Source organism: Malaclemys terrapin, chromosome 1 (genome assembly GCF_027887155.1).
Source record: "Malaclemys terrapin pileata isolate rMalTer1 chromosome 1, rMalTer1.hap1, whole genome shotgun sequence".
Classification (NCBI taxonomy): Eukaryota; Metazoa; Chordata; order Testudines; family Emydidae; genus Malaclemys; species Malaclemys terrapin.
The window spans coordinates 236,829,825-236,857,073 of record NC_071505.1 but is presented as its reverse complement, the minus strand read 5'-3'; the positions used below and the strand labels follow the sequence as shown (position 1 = coordinate 236,857,073).

General features: G+C 41.2%; 1 protein-coding gene across 4 annotated transcripts in view; it reads right to left on the bottom strand.

Moving 5' to 3' along the window:
• MAP4K4 (mitogen-activated protein kinase kinase kinase kinase 4) overlaps window positions 1–27,249 on the bottom strand; it is a 240,419-nt gene that overhangs the window by 49,806 nt on the left and 163,364 nt on the right. For all 4 annotated transcript variants that reach the window (XM_054009944.1, XM_054009953.1, XM_054009962.1 and 1 more), the window contains exons 9-15: window positions 25,258–25,336; window positions 21,885–22,060; window positions 21,469–21,541; window positions 20,221–20,431; window positions 10,044–10,205; window positions 7,938–8,024; window positions 7,115–7,315 (exon numbers count right to left, since the gene is read on the bottom strand). In XM_054009944.1, the coding sequence (XP_053865919.1) occupies window positions 7,115–7,315; window positions 7,938–8,024; window positions 10,044–10,205; window positions 20,221–20,431; window positions 21,469–21,541; window positions 21,885–22,060; window positions 25,258–25,336 (989 nt within the window). The remainder of the gene's footprint in view (window positions 1–7,114; window positions 7,316–7,937; window positions 8,025–10,043; window positions 10,206–20,220; window positions 20,432–21,468; window positions 21,542–21,884; window positions 22,061–25,257; window positions 25,337–27,249) is intronic.

Here is a 27,249-nt window from a genome sequence, read left to right as displayed (position 1 = left end):
CTCGATTTCAGCAAAGCGTTTGATATGGTACCGCATGAGGAATTATTGGTTAAATTGGAAAAGATGGGTATCGATATGAAAATCCAGAGGTGGATAAAGAACTGGTTAAAGAGGAGACTGCAGCGGGTCGTACTGAAAGGTGAACTGTCAGGTTGGAGAGAGGTTACCAGTGGAGTTCCTCAAGGTTCGGTTTTGGGTCAGATTTTATTTAATCTATTTATTACTGACCTCAGAACCGAATGTAGGAGTGTGCTGATAAAGTTTGCGGATGACACAAAGTTGGGAGGTATTGCCAATTCGGAGAAGGATCGGGATATCCTGCAGGGAGATTTGGATGACCTTGTAAACTGGAGTAATAGTAATGGGATGAAATTTAATAGTGAGAAGTGTAAGGTTATGCATTTAGGGATGACTAACAAGAATTTTAGTTATAAGCTGGGGACGCATCAATTGGAAGTAACGGAAGAGGAGAAGGACCTCGGAGTCCTGGTTGATCACAGGATGACTATGAGTTGGCAATGTGACGTGGCCGTGAAAAAAAGCTAATGCGGTCTTGGGATGCATTAGGCGAGGTATTTCTAGTAGGAATAAGGAGGTGCTGGTTCCATTATACTGGTGAGACCTCATTTGGAGTACTGTGTGCAGTTCTGGTCTCCCATGTTTAAAAAGGATGAATTCAAACTGGAACGGGTACAGAGAAGGGCCACTAGGATGATCCGAGGAATGGAAAACTTGTCGTATGAAAGGAGACTCGAGGAGCTCGGTTTGTTTACCTTAACCAAAAGAAGGCTGAGGGGGGATATGATTGCTCTCTTTAAATATATCAGAGGGATAAACATCAGAGAGGGAGAGGAATTATTTCAGCTCAGTACTAACGTGGACACGAGAACAAATGGATATAAACTGGCCGTCAGGAAGTTTAGGCTTGAAATTAGATGAAGGTTTCTAACCATCAGAGGGGTGAAGTTCTGGAACAGCCTTCCGAGGGAAACAGTGGGGGCGAAAGACCTCTCTGGCTTTAAGATTAAGCTTGATAAGTTTATGGAGGGGATGGTTTGATGGAATAACGTGATTTTAGTCAATAGGTCAATAACATGCCATCGCTGGTAATTAGTAACAATGGTCAATGATGGGATATTAAAAGTTACTACAGAGAACTTTTTCCGGCGGGTCTGGCTGGAGAATCTTGCCCGCATGCTCGGGGTTCAGCTTATCGCCATATTTGGGGTCATGAAGGAATTTTCCTCCAGGGTAGATTGGCAGAGGCCCTGGAGGTTTTTCGCCTTCCTCCGCAGCATGGGGCAGGGGTTGCTTGCTGGGCAGGGGTCGCTTGCTGGAGGATTCTCTGCGACTTGAAGTCTTTAAATCATGATTTGGGGACTTCAACAGCTGAGTCAAGGGAGAGAATTATTCCAAGAGTGGGTGGGTCAGCTTTTGTGGCCTGCATCATGCGGGAGGTCATACTAGATGATCATAATGGTCCCTTCTGACCTTAAAGTCTGAGTCTATGAAATGTTCTTCCACTTCCCTAAAATTAGAAGCATTAATCTGTTTTGGAATCACTGCCTGGCGCACCGTCCTGCCAAAGGATCTGCTGCAGAGGAACAGAGATCAATCCTGCACTACTCCATGAAAGTGTTGAGAGGTGACCTGGTGGCAGGTGGATTGATTTCTTTTTGTGGATTTTTGCTCAAGAGGCCACTATGGATCCCCTTTGGACACTGCTTTATCTGAATATGCTTCTGCAATGAAGGAATTGTTCCATGTTACTGTGGAGCATTTGCATGATTTCAGGCCGGAGCATTTAGGGTAGTAGTAAGTGAATAACTATGTTTCCCTGAACTGGACAGTTCTATGTTTTTTAAACTGTTCTCCTCACATCCAATATCATTAATGCTTTTTCTTTAAAGTGGTGAAGTTGGGGGAGAAATTAAGGAAGAATGATTTCCTGTGAGGTTTGGAACAGAGTTTACTTTGGCTACCAATGACCCTGGAATACCATGAGCTACTGTATCCTCTTGGAAAATGCAAGGAGGCTCAAGAAAAAAAATATACAGGGATTGGTTTGTTAGAGCTTGTAGCATTATGAGTAGATCTCGGGTAGGAAAGACAAAGCAGCACATTATCTCAAACCAATAATCAGATGTAAAGAATCTCATCCCTTTATGTTAATGTTTAGTGATGAATCATGACATGCCCTGGTGAAGGTGTTAGGCCCAAATCCATAATGCTGGAAGGCTGTGTTTTCTAGACTTGATCTTCTATCTTGATATCAGAAGGAGAAATCCGTCTGATCCCCTTTGTAGGCCAAGAAAAAGGAATGCCTGTGTGAGGCTAGAAGAGTCTCTACTGTTTTGGCATATCATCCCAACATGTTTAGGACTTGCTGCTCAATAGTCCAGCTGTTGGACTCAGGTAGCCTGAAGCGGGACGCTAGAACAGGAGTTCCTGCCCTGCTGTGAAGATGGAATGGAGCCTTCTGAGATATCTCCACTACATCCAAGTACCATGGTGCTGTTGGCCATTTTGGAGTGATAAGAATGACTGGACCTCCTTCTTTTTGATATTATGGATCATTCTTTCTAGTACAGTGGTTCTCAAACTGGGGGTCGCAAGGTTATTACCAGGGGGTCGCGAGCTATCAGCCTTTGCGCATGCCGAGGCGCTGGCTGTCAGCCATGCACGGGGCTGACAGCCCAAGCCCTTCAAAGCTGGGTGGCTGGAGAGCAGCGGCTGCTGGCCAGGCGCCCAGCTCTGAAGGCAGCGCCGCCCCCATCAGCAGTGCAGAAGTAAGAGTGGCATGGTATGCTAGGGGTGATCACTTTTGGCAGGGGTCATCGCGGTCTGAAATATTTTCAAAGAGAGTCCCAGCAAAGAAAAGTTTGAGAAACCCGGTTCTAGTAGCACAAGTGAGGGGTGACAGCTCGGAGACAATTGTCTGGTTCCTGTCCAAGCTTTCCTGCATTGGGAAATTCTAGCTCTCCTTGTGTCTATTTCAACTTCTAAGTGGATGATCCTCATCGAAGATCCAGGGGAGCCTATAAGTTTAATATGAACCTATGTGCCTGGAGTAGGAAAATGGTTCCCTGGCAATAATGCTCTGGTGAGATTTTTTTTTATGACAACCTCAGATGACAAACAGTAATAGTGACTGGGTATATGTAGTTAAGCTTCTGCCAGGTGCACTGATAAGTAAAATGTTTCCTGGATTGATTGCAACAATAGTGGAACCTGGAGCCTCCATCCTAAATTTTGTCATTTCCATTGCCCAGTTCAGCCTCCTGAAGTCTAAATAGACCCGACTCCACTATAAGCTTTTCTTTAGATATGAAGAAAATAAGATAAAGCCCTGAGCACCTTTTGTCTTGAGTGACAGGCTCTACTGCCTCTAGCTGTAGGAGGTGTGATGTCTCTTTCAGAATGTATACAGGCTGCACTATCTGAATTTGATTGGAAACAACAGTGTTTGAAAGTGAGATGGTCTATACATTTTCAGACAGAGACAGGCTCTGTTTCAGTCTGGACAATGGAAGGGTTAGTCCTGTTTTCCAAGCTGAGCTTTCCTCCAGTGTTCCAGGTCCAACTCCAGGGGTAAGATGAATCTTTTTTCTGATATTTTTGTTGTTGTTTGGAATTTGAAGAGCCCTCGTAGGAGGGATTGTAATTCTCCTTGGACTTCACTGGAGTGGGGAGCAAACCCACTTTGGCTTGATCATGCTATCAGCCACCACCTCAACTGGCTGTGCTCCTCCCCAAACAGGATTCCTCCTGAGGATTTTAAGGCACAGAGGATTTACTTTGAATAATCACTTCTTGTCAACGCTTCAGCCCGAGAGTTACTGACTGGTCACCAGAGTTAATTGCCACAGCTCCCGCATAGGCTGGAGAGTCAGTGGGCCCCTCTACCACACACACACACACACACACACACACACACACACACACACAAATATATACTGGGTCAGACCAAAGGTCCATCTAGCCCAGTATCTGGTCTTCCAACAGTGGCCAATGCCAGGTGCCCCAGAGGGAATGAACAGATCAGGTAATCATCAAGTGATCCATCCCTGGTCACCCATTCCCAGCTTCTGGCAAACAGGCTAGGGACACTATCGTTGCCCATCCTGGCTAATAGCCATTGATGGACCTATCCTCCATGAATTTATTTAGTTCTTTTTTGAAGCCTGTTATAGTCTTGGCCTTCACAACATCCTCTGGCAAGGAGTTCCACAGGTTGACTGTGCGTTGTGTGAAAAACTATTTCCTTTTGTTTGCTTTAAACCTGCTGTCTATTAATTTCATCTGGTGATCCCTAGTTCTTGGGTTATGAGGAGGAGTAAATAACAACACTTCCTTATTTACTTTCTCCACACCAGTCATGATCATATAGACCTCTATCATATCCCTCCCTTAGGCATCTTTTTTCCAAGCTGAAAAGTCCCAGTCTTATTAATCTCTTCTCATATGGCAGATGCTCCATGGCCCTAATAATTTTTGTTGCCCTTTTCTGAACCTTTTCCAATATATCTTTTTTGAGATGGGGCGACCACATCTGCACACAGTATTCAAGATGTGGACGTACCATGGATTTATATAGAGGCAATATGATATTTTCTTTCTTATCTATCCTTTTCTTAATGAGTTCCAACATTCTGTTCGCTTTTTTGACTGCTGCTGCACACTGAGTGGATGTTTTCAGAGAAATATCCACAATAACTGTCATTGTCATTGACCCAGACGACGTATCTGCTGCATCAATCGCTGAATAAAGTGTGGTTCTGGCCACCATCTTATATTCTTCAATAAGAGCCTGGAAGTAAGCTCTGTCTTGCTGTGGTAATTTGTCTACTAAGCCTGTGAATTTGGAATCATTCAGATAGTTGTTCTTAGTCTTAGACTGATTGCTCGCTATATGAAACTGAAGACTAGAAAAAGGCTGGTTTCTTCCCAACAAGATATTTAGCCTCCTTGTTTTAAGATGATGTTGTCTAGATATCTCTGTAGCAGCCTATACAACCAGAGAGCTCAGTGCAGGCTGGGTAAAGAGAAATTCCACTCCTTTAGCTGGAATGAAATAATGTTTCTCTGCCTTCTTGCGGGTTGCGGCGTATGTGGCTGATGTATGCCAGACTGCTCTAGCAGCTTCCAGACTAGCTTCATTAACTGGACCTGCTATTTGACTGGATCTAGTGGTTTGCAGGATATCCCAGAGTTTGTGTTGAGGGTCCTGAACCTCCTTGAGGGAGATCAGGAGTTCCTCTACCACCCTTTGCAATAAATCCTGAGCTATTTATGGTCATCTGGAAGGGATGGAGATGCTTCATCAGGAGTTGAAGATGACAACCTTGTTGGTACTGGCGGAAATGGTTCTTAGTCCTCCTCTTCCATGGGGTCAGGAGGAAATTCTGACTTTTCCCTTGGAGTGGAATGGTGGAGTGACTCAATGGCAGAAAGCATGGGCTCTGTATATCTGGCATATGGGTCCCAGGTTCCCCAGTATGGCCAGTACACTGGGTCAGGAGGAGGTTGTGGGGGTCCCCATAGCATGGGGCAAATGTCAAGATAGAGGTTGGTACAAAGGAGGCTCTGGATCTCCTATCTGAACTAACATGTTTCAGAGGAGAAGATGATAGCTCCTCTGGTGGTTCAGATTTTCCCAAAGAAGAGAAGAAAGGCTCTGGATCCAATGGAGATACCAATGGTTCCGACAGAAGAAAGACCCAGCTGGCAGATGGAAGAGGGGATAGGCTTCTGTCAACAGTAACATCTCCTGATAAAGGTCCTGATGCTGGGAGAAACTGAAGCTCAGGAAGAGCAAAGACATGTTCTGGTATAGTTATAGGTCTCTGACCTCCCAAGAGCAAGGGGTAGGATCCACTCGTGCCAAAGGGGGCAGAGGAGGGAGGCTCCATGTGGCCAGAGTAAAAGACAGTGATGGTACCGCCAGCAGTAGCCCTTAGGGGTTGAACAAGCAGATTTGCTCGATTTAGGCAGAGCTGTGTCGGACGTCTTTGAAGCAGACATAGAGGAAGACCTGTTCTTATGCTTCTACAAGCATTCTTTGCCTTCCCAATCAGACCACAACAGGGCGTCTGTGGGTATGGATTGCTCTGCAACAGAGTCAGACCTCATGACGGGAGGCACATTCCATGTTGATTCAAGCCAATGTACCTGGAATCCTTCAGCCTGAATCCAACTGTGGCCTCACGGCTTACTCCATGGCATAATCCAATGTGGGAGGCGGGGAATCTATCTAACTAGGAAAAAAAACTCTGGTAAAATCTATAAAAACTATTAAAAACTTACTAATTGTAAGGAACTATACACAAAAGGCACTAAGGCAATCTTTGAAATATTTACAGATTGAAGAAATCCAAAGGAGAGCTGCAGACATGGGTGGTTCCAACCAAGGTCATGCAGTGGTAAGAAGGAACCGGAGAGACAGTCGGTCTGCTCCATTCTTTATTCTTTCATTTGGAAGCACAAGGAAGACCAGGCCACATGCGCAGACCAGCAGACACTACTTGCAAGAATTCTATAACTTCAGCTGCATGGAGCACATGCGCACCCACAGTGACATACACAGATGGACCAGCACTTGAAGTACAGCTGTTCATGATAAAAATACATGTCCACTATGAAGTAGGTGAAACTACTGTGATTTAACAAACTTGAAACCAGTTCTCACTACTGCCCTCGTTGAGAACTTTTCTTTCCATCCTTTATATGTAAGCCTCCCTGGGCCTCAGAGCCTAGGGATCTAGCCTGAGCCAGAACATCTGCTCTGCTAATTTTAGCTCTGCAGCGTGAGCCTGGGTCAGTTGACCTGGGCTCTGAGACTCGCTGCCATGGGGTTTTTTTTGTTTTGTTTTGTTCTGTGCAGATGTACCTTAAATGACTTAAAAACCTAATTCCAATTCTCAAAAGTGATTTAGGCTTTTAAGTTCCACAGTGAGCCTCATAAGAGCCTACGTCACTTTTGAAATGACTACCCAACATCTCATTTTGGTACTTTTGAGCCCCGTTATAACAGAATCATAGCTGGCAAGATGATGTTTGATCACTGAGGTCAGAGGAGCACATAATGGGAATAATATCAGAGAGCAAAAGTTACCTCACGTGCTCTTTCAGAAGGTTCATAATGGGATTTAGGCTCAGGGATATGATAGCTTTGTTTATTCCTTTCTTGCTGCTGCTGCTGCTGATGCCGCCTATGATCATGCTGCAGTGACAGGAGATACGCTTGCTCCTGTTGCAACTGGCGCTGGAGTCTCTCTGCTTGTCGATGCTCCTCCATCTCTCGCCATCTGTATTCCTTTGAGAAAACGTGTGAGTAATTCAAGATGTGACACAGAACTTATGGAAGGTATTTCCCTTTCCATCCCATTAACAAAAATGCATTTTTTTTCCCTTAAGTGTAAGGTATAGAGAACTAACTTGGACCAAAATGGCATATATGTTTCCTGTTGGGAAAGTTGAGAGTGTTTTGCTATCCTTGACGGAACTGGAGAGCTACAGCAAAATGTATTTTAATACAAAATTATTTAAAGTAAATCCACTGTAATGTTCAAGAAACAATGATTTGGAACAACACTAGGCCATTGTATCCTTGGGTTGATTTACATATCATGTGCTTTTGATCTGCAGCATAGGCACTCTAGTTCTTCACTGAATGCCAAGGTCTGTTCAAAAACTTGACCACCAAACCAAAACTGTTCAACTTTAACATAAATCCTCCTCTTACTGCACAGAAAGCAGTATGACCACATAGTACTTCTCATGTGTGCCTGTCAGCCCACTACACTAGCATAAATGGCCTTTTAATCAAGCTCCATTGTTCATACAGTAGGTGCAGCTGTGTCCGACTAAGGGAAGCCTAGGACTGGCCAGATGAATGAATCCTATAGCTACTGAACAAAACAGATACAGTGCGTTACCAGTAACATGGCCTGCTCCTGGAGCAGCTGCTGCTGAAGAATTTCCAAGTGCCGCTGCTCCTCTTCTAGCTGTCGCCTGATATACTCCTGTCACATAGAAATTACCCAGCAATAAATTTATTCAAAAGGAATGCATCAGAACCACCTGAGTGGAACACCACAAGCTACTTTCCCAGTCATCTTTAGTAATAAATTCCCTTAGTGCTGGATTAATGCCTAGAGAACAATTTAGAAAACCCTATAATCTAAAATTCTTAGTTGGCTGATGTATCCTGGTTTGGACTACTGTAATATTCAGGGCATGGGCCATAGCTTGTTTATGTATTTTGAAAGTGGTTTCAAAAGAAGCAAATGCACTTAAAAGTTTGAGAGTTAAACACAGCAAGTCTTACTCAATACAGCCAACACAAATCACATGCAAGTTTGATTAAAAATTAGTGTTTCGCACTTGTGTGATGAACAGTTAGCAACAGCAAGAGCCAGGCTTAGTATAGGCAGACCTTGTGCAAGCTTCCCCACGGGGGCTCTGCCAAATCTCACACCTGACCTGCCATCTCCCCTACTAGCCCAATCAGAAGCCTCTCCTAAGCAGACACTGCCAATCTTGCTGAATTATGCGATGGTTATGACACAAACAAACATCCACTAGGAAACAGATTTTAGACCAAACAAACTCATTTTCTCTTGTGACCTAGCCTACATCGAGAGGTCAAAAGCTAATACGTTTACCCACTATGTCACCAGGCCCCCATACAACTCTAACTATGAAGCACCCTATCCAAGCAGATAACATCCTATCATGCAAATAATGGAAGTATGTAATATATGCATGCGTGCAACATGTATACACACACACGTACAGTGTATGCATAAAGAAATTAATGGGTCAGTGCTATGGAGACGGGAGCTACAGAAAAGTCTAATGATAGATCAATGATGTACACCAGTTTATCACAGGAACCCTGGCAAGTCCACAGGTCAGGTTAAGAAAAATAAAGAAGAAATGTGTTACATTTCTTTAAAACATGTAGCGGCACAATTTGACTGTTTCAGTTAATGTTTGCCATCATTGCCACTGCATTTCTGTGATTTCATAATTAGCATCTATACATTTTAAGGTGCTATTTGGGATAAAAAGCATCTGCCTAAAAGCAAATTACGCTTCATTGATTCATCCCGGTAGGCTGAAACTTTTATTTTGTGCCCTGTCACTCCAAAATGTCTTAAAACAAAAACAAAAAGTCCATTGCATTCAGAAGGGCAACAGTCCATAATATAAGGTACCACACCTTTAAGTAGATGTGAGATATTTCTGGCCAAATCCTGCTCCCACCGAAATTACTGGGAATTTTGGTATTGACATCTGTGAAAGCAGGATTGGGCCCTTCATTTGGAATGAATATTTACAGAGCACACAAAGTAATTACCCTGATTAAAGTTTATAACGGGTTTTTAAGTGTGCAGGTTTCATGCATAAGTTCCACAGCTCAGTGACACAGTTTGAAAGACCTCACTTGTACTTTAAACATTAAGAGCACATTTACAGTACATAAGATATTCTAAATGTTGTCTGAATTGGCATACATGACTGTGGATCCCCCCCCCCACACACACCACATAGAAAAGGAAAATACTGTACAACTCAAATTAATATAGTGTTAAGGGTTCATTTTTCAACTCCGCATATTCAGAGTTATAACTAAGCCTTTGACTTAACTCATCCAGCATGCCAAAGCATTACAAATAATATGTCTATCTTCCTCTGAGGTCTTCTGGACCTGGCTGATCCTGTGAGAGCTACTGTTCAACAAGGAGAATCAAGAACCCATTTTCAGTATTTGCAGATTCCATCTTCAGAGGATTTTAGTCAAATGCTGGGTGCAAATTTAGCTCAGAGCCTTCTGTGGGTGACATTTAAGACTTCACTTTGCAAGCAACATGAAGGTCACTTTATTTCCCCGTAGAGCTTTATGTTCTACTTTTCTGTGTTTTTTGTCAAGGACAACAGAGAGGTCGGCTGGACTCCTCGGTGTTAGTTCTTTTATATTTAACTAATTTTTCAAAAAATAGAACAATAAACCTAATGCACTTGTACCATGGACTCACCTGCTCTCTCTCCACTCTCCTCTTCTCTTCCTCTGCTCTCCTCCTCTCTTCCTCTTCCTTACGCCTCCTCTCCATTTCTTCTAGCCGTCTTTTCTCCTCCTGTTCTCTTCGCCTCTGCTCACGCTCTTGTTGCCTTCGAGCTTCCCGTTCTCTTCTTTGTTGCTAGAGCAGGGGGGAAAAATAAAACGTTACTTTTATGGTTACCAAAGAGAGAAAGTTGGGCTTGATTTCTACTGGAAGGCTGGTAAGTAACGTTTGTAGGCCCCAGCAACTAACAAAAGAGTGTTCTTTAATGTGCAGTAAACTATTCCATACATAAAAGGCAAATATCCTGACATCATCAGTTATACTCTTGAGCTTCTTCACAAGGCTGCATATAACATTTTCCCAAACACTAAGGGGTTCACTGCTGCTGCTGCCCCAAGACCAGATGTAAAGTTCAAACTCAAGCATCTTTGAAGAAAGAATGCAGTGAGGTAGTAATATACAATCAGTCACCTTCTGAATTCCATCAGCCTTTCCCATTATCCAAATTTTGCCAAAAAAAGAAAATGAAATTAAATAATCCCTTTCTGGATCACTTGCAGCAAAAATAACAATCCTATGAATATTTGATAAGCTTTTTAGTCAACATGATATGTTGTATGCTAAGAATTTAACTGCTGGTGCAACAACCTAACTGATGAAAAGGCGCCATAAATTTTTTTGCCAGTGAATTAATGTGTTAATGAAGAACTGAGGCTGCCCAGAAGTGCCTCACCTTTCCACAATATAAAATGCACCTATTTTTAAACCTCTGAAAATCAAGAAACACAGGGTTTACATCTTTATGGTCGCAGAGATAAGCTTCCAAACATGAATCAAATATAAGCTGGTGCAGTGATGTCTGCATGAGTCTGCAGACAACCCTGAACAATAGCTCTGAGAGGTGTGAACTGATAGATTCATGTCCATACAGCACAAACTTAGTAAGCAAGACTGATATTTATGCTTCAGTCTAACTGCTGATAATTGTAGCGGAACCGTCCAGCTAATGAGCCTACCTCAAAATCTCAAACTGCCTCCCACGCGTCCTCGAGTGCCAAGAGACCCAGCTGTCTCCTGCTTAGCTGCCAAAACCTATCTCCCCTGACAATTTCTACAATGTGCTTACGTGCTTCTAATACAGAATTCTACAACTTGTTGAGAATAAAATTTAGAAGGCCTGTAACAGGAGATAACTATAATGATTATTCTTTTTCACATTTAATTGAATAAAAATTCAAAGTTTTTAGTTTATCTGAAGCTGCCACAGAATCATCAGTCTGCTGAGCAAGAGTGCCACAGTGAGCAGGGGCCTTGCCAGAGAATTTAGTCAAACCTGTGATGGAGTTCACATGGCCATGGCTATAGGTGCTCTCTCTGCAATTGTGCATACTGAAGCACTAAAGGCCATGCTTCACTCCTCTCTCTTCCTGCACCTGCTGCTTGCTTTACTAAGTACACACACAACTTGACTGCTCATTGTACAGTAAGTAAAAATGCAACTGCTTTTTTCTTCCCACTGGGATCAACACTTTGCCCCGGGTGTAGAGGAGAGTGGTTGAGAGGAAGGTGACTAATGCAGTTTAAGGCTCAGAAATACATCGCTAATGCTCTACGCTTCCAGTGCTTCTTGACTAGTAGCGCTTTTGAAAGCTACGCGGCTTTCTTAGAGATATTTATTCATATACACCCACACCACATCTATTGGCAGCATTCCTGCTTTTCTTTAGAGTCACCTGGGATTCACCACCACCTTCCTTCTCTTCCAATTTCATTAGACATAATTATGCTCTTTCCTCCAGTACATATTCTAGATGTCTCTACACACAAAATCTTTGCATTTTTCCCTCTCAGTAGGCACCCAAATTTCTCTGATTTAAACAACTTCTCTTCAACGAGTAGAGATACAAAAATAGTAAAGGCAGCTCAGGAAAACAGTGGAGTTCTTAGGTTTTACTACTTGTTTTTTAAACCATATTAAAAAGGGTTAAGTGGGCTCTTTTGTTTCAGAATCTACAAATCTCTTGTCAAACAAATTCTGTATTTAAGTGAAAACATTCAGGTGCTTCTTGGCTAATCAAGTCTCAAGGGCTCTAAGTTATGAAGCAGAACAATTTGGTTGTCCAGAGAATGCAAGAGGCAACAAACTGTGATTAGTTAAGATGCATGTTTATTAGCTCTAACTCTTCTTATACACAATTGCTCTAACACTTCTTAAACATAATTTTTTCTAAGAAATTAATTCTAGGCTTAAGAAAATTTCTTGACCCCCAAAAAGCAAAGAAAAATACTTTCTGGACACAAATAGTCATCATAGATCAACATTTCTTTCTAGTTATTGCTGCGGGGCCAGCAATAAATAAACTACGCTGGTTTGTTGCAGTATCTATAGCCCTGTCGGGTCATAACAACAGATCTTAAAATTATATTATTCAGATTACTTTTTTGCTAGCCTCCTCCCGCATTTCAATTCGAGCTATTCTCAAAATACTGACAGCTAAAAATCAAGTCAGAGATAGAGACAATGCTTGCTCTACCTAAAAGAAATACTTTATACCAGCTATCAAATTATATAAATCCTTAATATGCAATTTATTGGCTCACGAGACACTCAGCTGCTTGGTTAGTGTCACTAATAAGCTTGGAGAAAGAAAGATAGATAATGAGAATAATGCAGTTCTAAGATCCATCTTCATGACATACCAGAGCTAGAAATGGAATTGGTATACCATTGGGAAGACGAGAATCCCATCATGTGTTTCTCATCTTCATGGTTCACAAGATATTGCCCTTTCAATCTGACACAGTCTCTCTGTCGAACAGTATTTATTGACAAGATACAGGATATATTGCAAATCATGGACCAGTGTCTTTCATTCCTTGGAAGATGGGCACAGTTTGGGTCATTTTAATGAGATGAATCTATCATTTCTTGAAGCTATGGAGAGGTTTTCAGCAGTGACTATAAATAGAAACGCCTGATAAGATAGCAACAAACAAACGAACAACAACAAAGGAGTTCAAAGTTGACTGGAAGAGTGTGGCACTCTGTACCTCAGAACAGCAGCCTGGAACCCCCATATTCACCACTGTCATATAATACGTTTTGTACAAAATATTCCTTGTGAGGTATCATTTTAAAAGTCTTGATCTGTTGAGCATTAATATCCTCTTGGATTGTATGTGCTATCATTGTATGTGAAGTTATGGAAGTTTTCCTACATGTGTGTAACTGAAATACGTTGAGAGGTTGGGAGACGCCCACAGCCAACCTTTCAGGTACAACAGTGGAGTAGCCAGATGCACTGATGGTCCATTGAAGGGAATCCACTCTCCCAATAACTAACCATCTCAGAAACAACATAAATACAATGGAGACACATCATAGCTAAAGATCTTTCCAGCAAGCTGGAAGAAACAATAAAAGCACAGGAAGTGACATCATGACCTGGCCTCACTCCCTCCACAACTCAACACCTGATAACAGGTCTGGAGGACAAAGACGTTGAACTGGAGAGTGTGGTCCTGGGCTGGAAGACCGTTCCAGCTTGTGTTTTAAAGCTCTGCGAACTGTTTGTACCATCTGTCGGGGTGAGACAGCACTTGATTCAAATCCAGTTTAGTTTATAGAACTCAGATTGTGAATTTACTTTTATTTCTTAGGTAACCAACTTTGATCTCTACACTTACTACTTATAATCACTTAAAAGTGATCTTTCTGTAGTTAAAAAATCTGTTTTATATTTTACCTAAAACACTGTGCTTTGGTTGAAGTGTTTGGGAAATCTCAGCTCACTTTACAAAGGCTAGTGTGTGTCCTTTCCACATCGAGGGAGGGGCGGACTGGGTAATGAACTTACACTGGTCAGGCTTCTGACAAGGGCAAGATGGTACAGTTCTCGGGTGCAAGGCTGGGGGGGAATTGACTGGAGCCTCTCTCTTGTTGGTTCGTGAGTGGCTGGCAAAGCATTCATGTAACTCAATTGGATGTGCCCTTGCCTGTGGAGGTCTATGTAAGTGCAGTACCTGTCAGAGGTTTGTAGAGTGGCAACAGCATCACGGGGTGGGAGGGATCCCCCAAAGTTGGTGGGACAGAGGGTTCAGTGGTCCCACAGTCCAGGTTGCACCCCGGGGGGTCCCATCACAAGGAACATGCCAGTTTCCCATACCATGATGTAAATAAAAGAATAAAATTCTATTTAAAAAAAAATCTTGAGTTTCAACATCCACAGTGCATGTTTACCACCCACTAGAAGATAAAGAAATACAAACTCTGCCACCAGTCTGCACTTAAAGCAAATCTCTGAAGCACAACCATGCTGTTGTCCGGGTGCCAAAGCACACAAAGGGATGGAGTTTCTCTACTCCAGTTCTACCTTCCTGTTAGCACCACTTTAGTTGACTTGCTAAATGAATGGAAGTCTAGGCACCTGGCACTGCTTACCAAAAACACCACCTTCCCAAGGTCCACCGAGTATGCAGAGCCCACCTTATAAAAGACTTCCTTTTCTTTGAATATGGCCTGTGAAAACCAAGCCACTGAAGCAGCAAACACTAAATACACAGAATTATTTTCAACCAGAGAGGAGAGATGTATTGTGATAAAAATAGAGTAGGCTCTGAGAGAGGTTTTCGACATGAGTAACGATCCTACTAGCAAGCTATAGATTTCCTTACTTTTAAAGCAAGACGATCCACCTGACCTCCCACTGTGCACTTGTGCTTTTTAACCTAAGATCACCTCGCTGGCTGGTTTTAAAAAACTTTTTTTGAGGAGTGAATACTGACAGGGTATGTTCACAGTGGCTTGCCCTAGGAAGGTTCACTCATGATAGATTTTTTTGGTCTAAGATATAAACTGTAAGTGCTGCTTATATAATTTCCTTCTTGATTTTAAAAATAAGTACATTAGTTACTATACCTCCACTTAGAAGTCACAAAAAATACACAAAATATGGTATATAGCCGGGTTCCTGTACATACTGAGCTAGCTAGGGGGCATAGGCTGTTGCACTGTGGCTAAAGACAGTCTTTCAGATCTTCTTTAGCTGGACGAGAGATGTGGTAGTCTAGTACCAACCTCTCGTGATGCTGTATGTCAGATGAGCAGATTATTTTCAGACAACTAGCCACTAAAGAAAAGGCAAGCTACGGAGTGCTGAAAGGAAATTTCTAAGAGGTGCAGATAGAGCAATGATAAAACTGCTAGGATCCTGACAACTGTCCTCCTAATGTTACCCATAACGCATTCCAACTCAGGTGTCATAATGGTTCATGATTTTATAGGTCTGAGCTCACATACTATGCTGTGTATCGTGATTTACCAGAAGGGGGCAATACAGCTACACATGCAAACTGCTAGTTTGCATATAAAACAACACAGTACCCTAGCTCACACAAGAAAACAGCTCTATATTGCTGTCTTATATCCACATAAAGGTAGATATATACATGCATTCATGTTGGTGACTGAGTACTTGAAGGTGGGGTGAGGACGATAAAATTATCATATTAGACATGAGTCCAGAGTGTAACCAACCCAAAATGTGGGCAATTCAAATAAAGTGGAGCCTGGATGGAAACTATTCCTCTTTCAGTGTTGTAAAACAAAGCCCTGGCAAAATCAACCCCTCCACCTCAGTTGTGCCCAGCTTAATTGGAACCAATTATATCAGAACCCTCTGAACTGTGGAGGTTATTTTTATTATTTGTATTATCGTAGCACTTAGGAGATCTAGTCATGGAGGCTCAGGTACAATAGGACTTGCATCGCAACTAGTTCTCATTTTGCAAAATCAAAACTAGACTCAGTTTTGCCAAGCACTAATTCTGATGCTACTTCATTCCCTTCAAGCTCAGGATTGCTTTTTTCCATTTTGTTGAAGAGGACAGCTCAGATGCAGGCACATTAAAAATAATAATAATAATAATAAAAAAAAAAAAGGTCTAGGACAGCTCAGATTTCTTTTTTTAAACCACCTAAGTCTTAAGTGTCACACAAGTGATCGTTATATAAAAGCATATGTCTAACCAAAAACTTGCAAAGCTTCATATAATCTTCTACACTTCAGCAATGTATAATTTCCTCCTTCTAAGTAATGCAAAAATTATAAGGTCTCTGAAACAATTGTTTTCAGTAGTCACTTATATGCCTTTTAAAAGCAATCTTCTCTCTAATACTGCTAAGAATAATGCACTTTTGGCACATGTCCTAAACACAGTCTCAGTCAAAACTGTCTAGGATCTGAGCCAGAATTGTAAGAACAAGCGCTCAATTTTAATTTAATTTAAGAAAGGAAAAAGAAAAAAAAAAAAAAAAAAAAAAGACATGTCGGCAACATGTCCAGGAAGACTACCTATGGTCTAAAAAGTTCTTCTAATTCTCACAAGTGAATGTCAAACACAAATGCAAAAAAATGCAACTTCCACCACTCCAACCAAAAGCAGCACCAGAAACCCAAACCAACAAAAGCCAGGGGATTTGAAAGCAACACTATTCTTAACTCACGTTATTAAGCTTTTCTTTCTTCATAACACAGAGTAAGTTAAGAACAAAGGTTCATCCTTTTGGTTTCTTGGCTTTCATCACTCTGTGCCACAATATTAATGTTATCTAAGAATGTTTCTTCCCCTCACCCTCTTAAAGAAGGTTTGTTCTGGCTAAAGTTTTCTTAAGAATCTCTCAGATGGATAGATGCTTCTCCAAGAATAGAAGATCCAAACAAAAAAAGTTCAGAAGAACTACATATGCTTGTAAGCATTTTGGTGGAGGCCATTTTCTAGTTTAAACTAATTTCCTATTGATGACAATGCTTTTTTTCTAAAAAAGCTTGTATGGCAATTTCACCATAAAAAGTGAGGGAGTATGGCAGCAGTTATAGATTTGGCAGATGCAGAGGTTTTTCTCCTCGAACTCTTCATGGCCTATTGTGGAACTCTAGTCACAAATGCATCAATCCACAATATGCAGCGTCACTATGTTGCTAACATTGTAATCGATCAGTCTGAAGTCTTTTTTGCAGTAGCAAATTATTAAAAATTGCTCTGATTTTTTTAAAAAGGGTGAAAGAATATATTTAAGCAAAAGAAAACATGATTTTATAATCTAAAAGAAAAGCTATCCAACATGCTTATGCTGAAATAAACTGAAGAGTCAAGTGAAGGACAGACTATCTAAAGACTGAAAACTAATCATATCTCCACACAGATACATCCTTGAAGGAGGTAGGTTTATACACATCAAATATTATGTATTAAAAAAAAAAACAAAACACAAGAACATTCACTTACAGGGTCTTTTTGAAGAGAGTGAGACTGACCTAAATGCAATTTCCACCTGATTTAGCATTTTCATTTTTTAAGTTTTGCACATACACTTCTACCCCGATATAACACTGTCCTCGGGAGCCAAAAAATCTTACCGCGTTATAGGTGAAACCGTGTTATATCGAACTTGCTTTGATCCTCCGGAGCGTGCAGTCCCTCCCCGCCAGCGCTGCTTTACCGCGTTATATCCAAATTCGTGTTATATTGGGTTGTGTTATGTTGGGGTAGACGTGTATTTACACATACCCTCTAACACCTAAATAATCCCTTCAACTAAACTTTAAGACTCTTTCTAGCAAACAGACACATTGTTCTGTTTCTGTTATTTGCAGCATTTTTCCTTTTGTATTGAGAGCAATTTCAGATTAAAAAGGTCATACTGATCATGGCAGATTAAATGGGTTACGCCACTTAGTTATTAAAAAAAAATGCCTGGAACTAGAGTTTTCAGATGTTTAAAAGAAAAAAAAAAGTTTTACTTTTGTATTAAGTGGGATTTCAGATTAACAACATCATGCAGGGGACTAGCTAGTCATCAGATTAGGGTCACCCCAAAGGTTTTAATTCAAATCCTGACTCAAGTAAAAAATAAGCATCTCATTTTAGCTTTCCCCAGTCTCCTTTATGACCAAATAATATAATTGCTGCACAACTGCCAGTCTCTTTAAGACAGGCCAAGACCTGAATGACAATGATATTTATCTTGGCAGTTTGAGGGTGGTGGGGGAGAGACAGAAGAGAAAAGAAGCTTGCATGGCCCCTTCCTACTGCATGTGTATGGCTGGGTCCTTGCCAACAGTTCCTCCTTAAAAAAGCAGTAAATTCACTCACACATTTGAAGGGGGTTGAGAAAAACATCTTAAGGTAACCTGCAAAGCTTTTTTTAATTTTATGTTACATTATTTATCGGGTTAATACATAATGCAAATCTTAAAGTTATGAATCGTAAATGTATATGTAAACTTGATATACTATGTGGAGCTAATCTGGTCCTCGTTGCACTGTTAAACATTATCAGTGCTTGGAAAACTAGATAGCTTTGATGAAGAACTACACGCCAAATGAACAGCTGTAACAGCAAATCAAACAAGGGTCATTTGAGGACAATTGGAATTTGACCCTGTACTTCCTGAAGAGCCAAATGATTGGTTTCACTTCATCTCCCAGACTCAGTTTTGGTCTGCAAAATTTTTTAGAAAACTTTCCATCTGTCAGGTCCTAAAGAACCTTTTATTTACTTACTAGCTGTCGTGCGTGACCATTTAAATAAAGAATGTTTAGAAACAAAATAATGAAGATAGACTCACAAGGGACAAGGTGATGTACAAAAAACTTTTGAGAAAGAAAATCCAAACAAACTATGTAAGCAAACAGTCAGTATATCCCAAAGAGTAAATATGCAAAAATTTACCTGGAGTTTTGTTAAGAAATTCAGATGGATATAGATACAAAAATGTATGAAAATGGCATGTCTCCTACAGGACAAATGGAAAAAAATCCAGTATATATGTATGATTTGCTACCTATGACATTTATAAAATGAATAATGGGTATTCTATACCATATACCTTTATGCTACCACACATAGAATTGTAAGCCTGGAAGGGACCTCAAGAAGCCTCAAGTCCAGCCTCCCGCACTGAGGCAGGACCAAGTGAACCTACACCATCGCTGACAGGTATTTGTGCAACCTGTTCTAAAAACCGCCAATGACAGTGATTCCACAACCTCTCTTGGAAACCTATTCCAGAGTTTAACTATTCTTATACACCTCTACCCCAATATAACATGACCCGATATAACACGAATTCGGATAGAACATGGTAAAGCAGTGCTCCCGGGGTGCGGGGCTGCGCACTCCGGCAGATCAAAGCAAGTTCGATATAATGCGGTTTCACCTATAACTTAGTAAGATTTTTGGCTCCCGAAGACAGCTTTATATCGGGGTAGAGGTGTAGTCAAAGTTTTTCCTAGTACCTAACCTAAATCTCCCTTGCTGCAGATTAAGCTCATTACTCCTTGTTTTATCTTCAGTGAACATGGAGAACAACTGATCACAGTCCTCTGCAAAACAGCCCTTAACATACAAGACTGTTAAAAAGGTGCCCTCCCTCTCACGACTAAACATGCCCTATTTTGTTTAACCTTTCTTCATACGTAGATTTTCAAAATCTTTCATCATTTTTGTTGCTCTCCTCTGGACTCTCTTCACAATTTGTCCAGAACTGGACACACTACTCCCAACAGAGGGGCTCACCAGTACCAACTAGAGCAGGACAATTACTTCCCATATCTTGCACGAGTCTGCCCTGCATCAAATATAGGTTGCCATCCACCATGCATTAGTGCCAAATGCAGATGTGCAAGAAAGCTCTAAAAGAACTCTGATACATACCATGGACAGATATTTCTAAAAGCCATCTTAGTGGCCTGATCTGGTTTAAGAAAGCTGTACACTGATATCTAAACATAAAAGTCTTCCCTTCTGTACAGCTACACAAAAAGTCTCTAGGCCAATTACCTCGTATTTTGAATAGCAATAGATATAGACATACACAATTATCTCCATTCAAAATACAAGGCAATGCATTTAGGCTTTTGGAATCAATTACCTCCTGGGAGCTGCAGGGTGTTCAGTACTTTTGGAAATCAGACCACCACGTCTACACATGAATGTAAGAGCCTTACTTTAGGATCCTGGTTTTGAAAATCTTAGCTAATGGATATATATTGTTCTTGCACAATATACAGGGAATATTTCTTAAGCTCTTGGGACAATAAGCATAACAGGAGCTCTGCCACCTTAGCTCCAGACTTCTATTTCTACCTCTTCTAGCCGCCTCCTTTGCTCTTTCTGCTGCTCTATGCGTTTCTGTCTCTCTGCCAACAGCTGCCTCTTGTACTCCTCCTGCTCTCGGAGCTGCTGTTCCTGTAGCAGCTGCTGTCTCCGAAGGGCCTCCGAACGTTCCTTGTTTTCCTGCTGCAGTCTCAGGAAATCACGTCGGAGGGTAGATTCTCCAGGCACATTGACAATCGAACTGCAAAAGCAGAAAGTTAAGCCTCCCATGCCACAGAGCCTAAAGAGCCATTAAATACCTTCTCCAAAGCTTATACATCATACACACACACACACACACACACACACACACACACACACACACGTAGTTTAAATTTTAATCTCTTGTCTTTCAAAATAAAGATACTGGATGCATATCAAATAGGTACTCTCTCTGGAAGATGTCAAACCAGGTCAGGCAAAGTAAGAGCCAACCCAAACTTTTTCCCAGTCCTTGAACCGAGCCTACATCCTCTCTTTAAACTATCAGAGAGGTCTGATTAGAGCCCCGGATACCTGTGTACTTTGCCCCAGACACACCCACTGTAAGTCTCACACACCCACCACCTCTACAGTAGTGGTTCTCAACCGGGGGTACGCGTACCCCTGAGGGGGGACCCAGAGGCCTTCCAGGGGATACATCAACTTACCTAGATATTTGCCTAGTTTTACAACAGGCTACATAAAAAGCACTAGCAAAGTCAGTACAAACTAAAATTTCATACAATCGCTTCTTTATAATGCTCTATATACTATATACTGAAATGTAAGCGCAATATTTATATTCCAATTAATTTATTTTGTATTTATGTGGTAAAAATGAGAAAGTAAGCAATTTGTCAGTAACCGTGTGCTATGGCACTTTTGTATTTTTATGTCTGATTTTGGAAGCAAGTAGTTTTTAAGTGAGGTGAACCTTGGGGGTACGCAAGACAAATCAGACTGCTGAAATGGATACAGTAGCCTGGAAAGGTTGAGAGCCACTGGTCTACAGGGTATCAAGTCCCTCTGTGGTGTATCCAAGTTTAGAGTGGACGGGCTGGGGACCTCAAAAAAGTTCAGAGGTCTGAGCAAATGTTCAAACCTTTTGAGGTTCATGTCTCATTAATGTATGTGATTAATTAGATTTAGTAACCGGTGTAAAGGCTTATGAAATAAAAGTATACTCCAGATTTGTCAAGACGGGTTATAAAATTATTTGTCTAGACGTTTTAATGGCCTCCCATCAGCGACTATTACCTTGGCTCTCCTTCTTGTTCAGGCACTTCCTCCTCCTCTTCCTCACTTCCGCTATATTCATATTCTGTCTCATCTAGCAAGAAAGAGGAAACAATATTCCAGGTGTCTCTTTCAATATTTTTATCTTAAAATACTTAGCTCCTGCTACAGGGCCTCAGCAATCCAGTTCTGACCAGCTTAAATGATCAGATTTATATACAACATTTTGGAACCATTCAAATGTCACCTCATCCCAGAGACACAAGACCACCTTCATTTGGATGTGAGCTTCAGTTTAATCCACAGGCTTTATCTACAATGATAACTATATGGTCTTAGATTTTTTTTGTAAACTCAGAAGTTGGTAGAATATCAAATAATCAGTTTTTAAAAATATATACAAGTAAACACAGGCTTAATTTTAAAAGTCTGCATACCTTTCTCTCCTCTCTTCTTCCTGGTCCTGTCTATGTGGTCCTTAAGCTGGATTCGGACTTGCCGTTCATTTGGCTGATCGCGTATAAAAGGATGTTTTAAAAGCTGCTCGGTGGAGGGTCTCTGCATATAGTTCTTCACTAAACAACCTTCTATAAAACTAAAGAACTTTTTTGACCTGAGGAAAAAAAGAAGTGTAAAGCTAAGACTCAAATAATCCATTTTTCAGTTTTTCCTCATTAGTCCAAAAAATTTAAGTGCTCTCCCCCAAAACAGCATGCTTCTGTCTAGCAGTATAAATGGTATCTTAGATAGATGTCCTCAAAAGAGCCACAAAAATGCTACCAAGACAATTTGGGGACTCTTCCATTATTGCAAGTAATACCGACCTGTTTTTATATGCACCTGGCTTAGTGGGATAGGTCTGTAGGAATTGAAGAACATTTTGGTTTTTTAACTGAATAAGTATGCATTTTTTAAAATAACATTTTCTCAATACTTAATGCCTTATAATTTGTTCAATCAGGACACACAGGACCAAATTAATCCCTGATTTAACTACTGAAGTTCGTGATGGAATTCAATTCACCTCTGTCTAATGGATATGGAGATGAGGAATACGTTTGGTAAATCAGAACATTATATTGCTAAAGTAGTAACTACTCCATGGTACTCCTGGAGGAATTCTGTGCTACTGCGCAATGCAGAGTTTTGCAGAAATTAACGTTGTGCATGCAGAATTTCCTTTCCCCCCCACAAAAATGGGCTGCAGTACTGCTAGCCATCACTAGAGGCCACTGGACTTGACAGATCCCAGCTTACATATAGAACAGTGGTTCCCAAACTTTAACAACCTGTGAACCCCTTTCACTAAAATGTCAAGTCTCGAGAACCCCCTCCTAAAAATGAATATTTCCAGGGATTTTCTCCTTTACCTGAGTATAAATTATAAGAGCAGTGATCTTGGAAATATAAAATGTGTTTTTATTACATGCTTATTACACATTATTTATTATTATTATTTATCATTACAGTATTTTTATTACATTATGAAAATGGCAACACTCTTCCAAGATCTCACTTTCATAGCTTGTATCACTTTGAATAAGTCTGTTATAAGACAAGGCTCCTATGTTTCATCAAGAAGTATCAGATGTGAAAAAGCATGAAAGTATCTAAGAAGCCAACTCAAAGAGTTCCTCTTATACAAGCATTCAGGTCTTGAGCAGTTCAAGCAAACAACACACGTTACAACAAAGCTTAAACTTGTTCTTCATAATAATTTTAAAAACAATACTAGATGCCTACTTAATTTTAAAAACAGCAAAAAATATCCACCTCCCTTTCCATTTCTTATAAGGAGTCTTGAAGTTTAAATCTCCTCAGTGTGATAGATGTGCTTGCTTTGATCTGCCTAGCTCTTGGAAGTCCAGGGGCTCCGGGCTGCTGGCTCCGGGCTGCCCGGGGTCCCTATGGACAACTCTGTCCGCCATTAGGGAATTTTTTCCTGAGAACCCCCTGTAACATTTTGCGAACCCCAGTTTGGGAACCACTGATATAGAAGACACTGCTGGGAGGAGGGAGAGGGAACTAGAGGGTTCCTGGCAGCTGCAGTTCACAGCATGCCCTGAGGAAAGGATAGGGGGGCACATAGGAAACTCCATGCAAACCCGGGACCAAGCATCAGGCTGTTTCGCCCTCTGGATCCCTGGACTCAGGAGGCTGAGGGGGACAGATGTTGGGGCAAGGGGGGGCCCGCAGCTGGGTTCGGGGGGGGGAGGGATTTGGGTGTCTGGCCCCCCAGCTCGGGCTCGGGGGATGGGGGGAGGAAAGAGAGAAGGGGCAGAGAAGCAGGAACTAGGTTGTCATAGGGGCTTCTTTAACTCTCTACTCCTGGGGGAATTTTTGTGTGTGTCTGTATTGTTACAGACATACTTGCTGATAGGTATTTTGAAATAAATTACCAAAATAATTGAAACTGGCAATTATGCAGTGTTATTTTGACAAATGAAATTTGCAGAATTTTAAAATATTGTGCACAGAATTTTTAATTTTTTGCTGCAGAATGCCCCCAGGAGTACACGAGGCATTCTTAAAGAGACACTTTCAGGATAAAAATAATTATTTTTCCCCCTTACCTCTGTTTCTAACAAAACTTTAGAAACAGAGTGAAAATAATGCTTAAAATTGTATTTTTCATCACTTATCCTGTTTACTTTTTGCCCTTCATTCACCTTTCTGAGTAAAAACACTATCAGTACCAATGTTGTTTTTAGCCAATTTAACTTTCTGATTCTTATGCACTAGCAAAATGCTGCAATGTTGGGGTTATAAACACTACAGATAAAGCTTACATCTAAAACAAACATTTTTTCATCCTTTTTCAAAACTCTATGAATAGGTATGAATTCATAAACTCGATGTTTTATAAAAAATTATTTAAAATAAACACACTCACACAGATGCTCCAATAGTAATTACTGTATGAGAAAGTCATTCCAGCATTCCAAACAGTGATCCAGTGCACCAAGTCAATAGAGTTAATTATGTTATTTATAGATCGGTGTAACTGGTCACATCACTTTACTAATTTCTTTTTTGATAGGACTCTAGCATTCAACCTCATAGTCATACAATTTCTATTCACAGAGGGCATATTTCTTGTATGTAACAAACACACACACACACACACTTTTCCTTAACTTAAGAAGAAAGCACAGTAAAGCATTACTTTTGTTAACGTTGAGGCTTTCATTGACAATTTTAAGGTTATCATGTTCAACCTACATAAACCCTCATTCTAGTGAAAATTATTGCTTCATACAAATCATTTGTATCTAATAATGGGGAAGAAAATCCTGTATTGTTAAGGGATTATTCCCAGCTGGCAAGAAGAACAATTTCAATCGCTTGCAATAATTATAGTAAAAGCCTTCATTAATTTTAATAGTTCCTTTCAACTCAGCATCTAGAAGTCAATGGCACTGTCCTGTTTCTTTATAATACTGTATCTTAGAAAAGATATTGCATATTAGGAATGCAGCAGAAGTCTAGGCTTTGAGCTGTGGTATAATTTGTCACCTTAATATGATGCTGCTCTGTCAACAGAACAGCTCATTTTTGTCTCATGATACAAAAGACAAAATTTCACTGAAAAAAAAATAGAGCTAAAAAATAATCAATGCACATCTCATTTTGTGCTTTGATTTAATAGTGTAGAAGATAATAAAAGATTGATTTTAGCCAGCCTAAATTATTTTACAGTTCATGGAAATGGTAACAAAAAAGCATGCCATGAAATAAAAGATAAAAAAGTGCTATGTTGTAAAGGACATAATGAAACAGACTACAGAAAACACAGTAGCCTCTACATACCATTTCTTGGATTTTAGCCGTGGAGGAGGGTTTCTGGGTATAAGAAACAGCGCCCTCATTGGATGCATGTCACAGAGGGCTGGAAAAAAAAAATTTTTTGTTCAGTTGTTTTTCCAGTTCTCATGATTCTGCATTTTCACTGTCTTCACTTCAGGATTATTTCATTTTCATAGACATTTCCCCATCACCAACCCCTACACGTGATGGACACGGGAATGACATTAAGCAGAATTAAACTGAAATGCAAAAGTTAAGACAAAAGTTCTGCCCCTAACTCTGAGTTTAATGCGGACAAAAATAAAGGCCTAGATTATCCCCTCAGATCCAAACATGGAGGGGACCTCTGTGCAGAGATCTCCGGGGACCTCATGGAAGGGAGAGTCAGCCTCCTCTGCAGCACTGTCCCCGTTCTCCAAACACCGTTCTCCAAACACAAGGGCACTCTGTAGTGTCAGGATCCATAAAGGCGGTGGGGGTAGAGACATAGCAGGTTGGGGGCCAAAATGAGGCCAGGAGCAAGGTCCCCTGTGGCAAAGGACGACATCCTGGTATCTCAACTTCAGCTGAACACCACTACCAATGAGTGAAGGGGAAAAGGAGGTGCTGAAGGCTGGAGATGGTAGGGGGCAAAGGACTCTGTGCAGATGGCCCTAATCTCCCATGCTTGGCAGTGGATCTCTCAAACTACCCTGCAGGGAGAGCAAACCTAAAGGAATGATCATAGAGGATACCGGTGAGGGGTTCATTATAACTCATTTCCTCCCGCAACAGACCCCGTTGTGGGTTCTTCTGTAAGAGGGGCCAATCTGAACCCAACAGTTTAGCATGAAGTAATATCAATTACCGAGTCCAATCAGGTGAAATGCACACACAGGCTTACGGAGCCCAGTGACAGAGATTTAATTAAAACAAGAGGAGGTTACTTACCTGTAACTGGAGATATATGGTCCCTATCTGTATTCCACTGTATTCCATCATGCATCCAGACCCAGAGATTTTGAAAGTAGTAGTGTCCGTTGGTCCATCCATGTGCCCTTGGCTCACCTCATGGTTTCATCCAAGGTGATAAAAGGTGGGGTGGACCGACCATGCCTTCAGTTCCTTCTCCCCCACAAATCCAATGGATCCGCAGCAGAAGGGAAGGAGGCCAGGAAGTGGAATAGAGATAGGGACCACACATCTTGAAGAGATTCCAATTACAGGTAAGTAATCTCCTCCTCTTCTTTGCATGATAGTCCCTATTTGTATTCCACTGAGGGTGATTAACAAGCAGTATCGACATCAGAGGAGGGTGCGAGGATGAGGAACAGCTGAGTAGAGGACAGTCATGCCAAATAAGGCATCCATAGCAGAGTCCTGCACCCAGTAATGCGTAGAGAAGGTATGTACTGAACTCCACATGGCCACCCTACATATGTCCTGAACCAGCACATCTTAGAGGGTGGCTGTGGTCAAAACCTGGGCTCTCATGGAAGGGGTCCTCACCCTGGGGGGAAGGAGGCAATCCTGACAGCTGATAGCACAGTGGAATGCACCCCGAAATTAATTTAGATATTCTCTGTGTGGAGATTGCCTGTTCCTTAACTCTGTCAACTATAGCGATAAACAATCTAGAAGATTTCCTGATCTGTCTTGTCCTCTGCAGGTAGAAGGCAAAGGTCCGATGGATGCCGAAGATATGAAGTTGTCGCTCCTCTTCTGAGGTGTAAGGCTTCGGAAAGAAAGCAGGTAAGTGGATGGGCTGGTTGAAATGAAACTTGGATACGACCTTTGACAGAAATTTGGGGTGTAGGTTCAGAGAGACTTTATCCTAATGGAAAGTGGTGAAAGGAGGGTCTGCCATCATGGCCCCATGCTCTCCTACCCTTCTCGCCGAAGAGACAGCTGCAAGGAAGGCAACTCTCATGGAAAGGAGGGACATAGAACATGAAGCCAGCAGCTTGAAGGGCTGTTTCATTAGTGCCAACAGAACGAGGTTAAGGTCCCACTAGG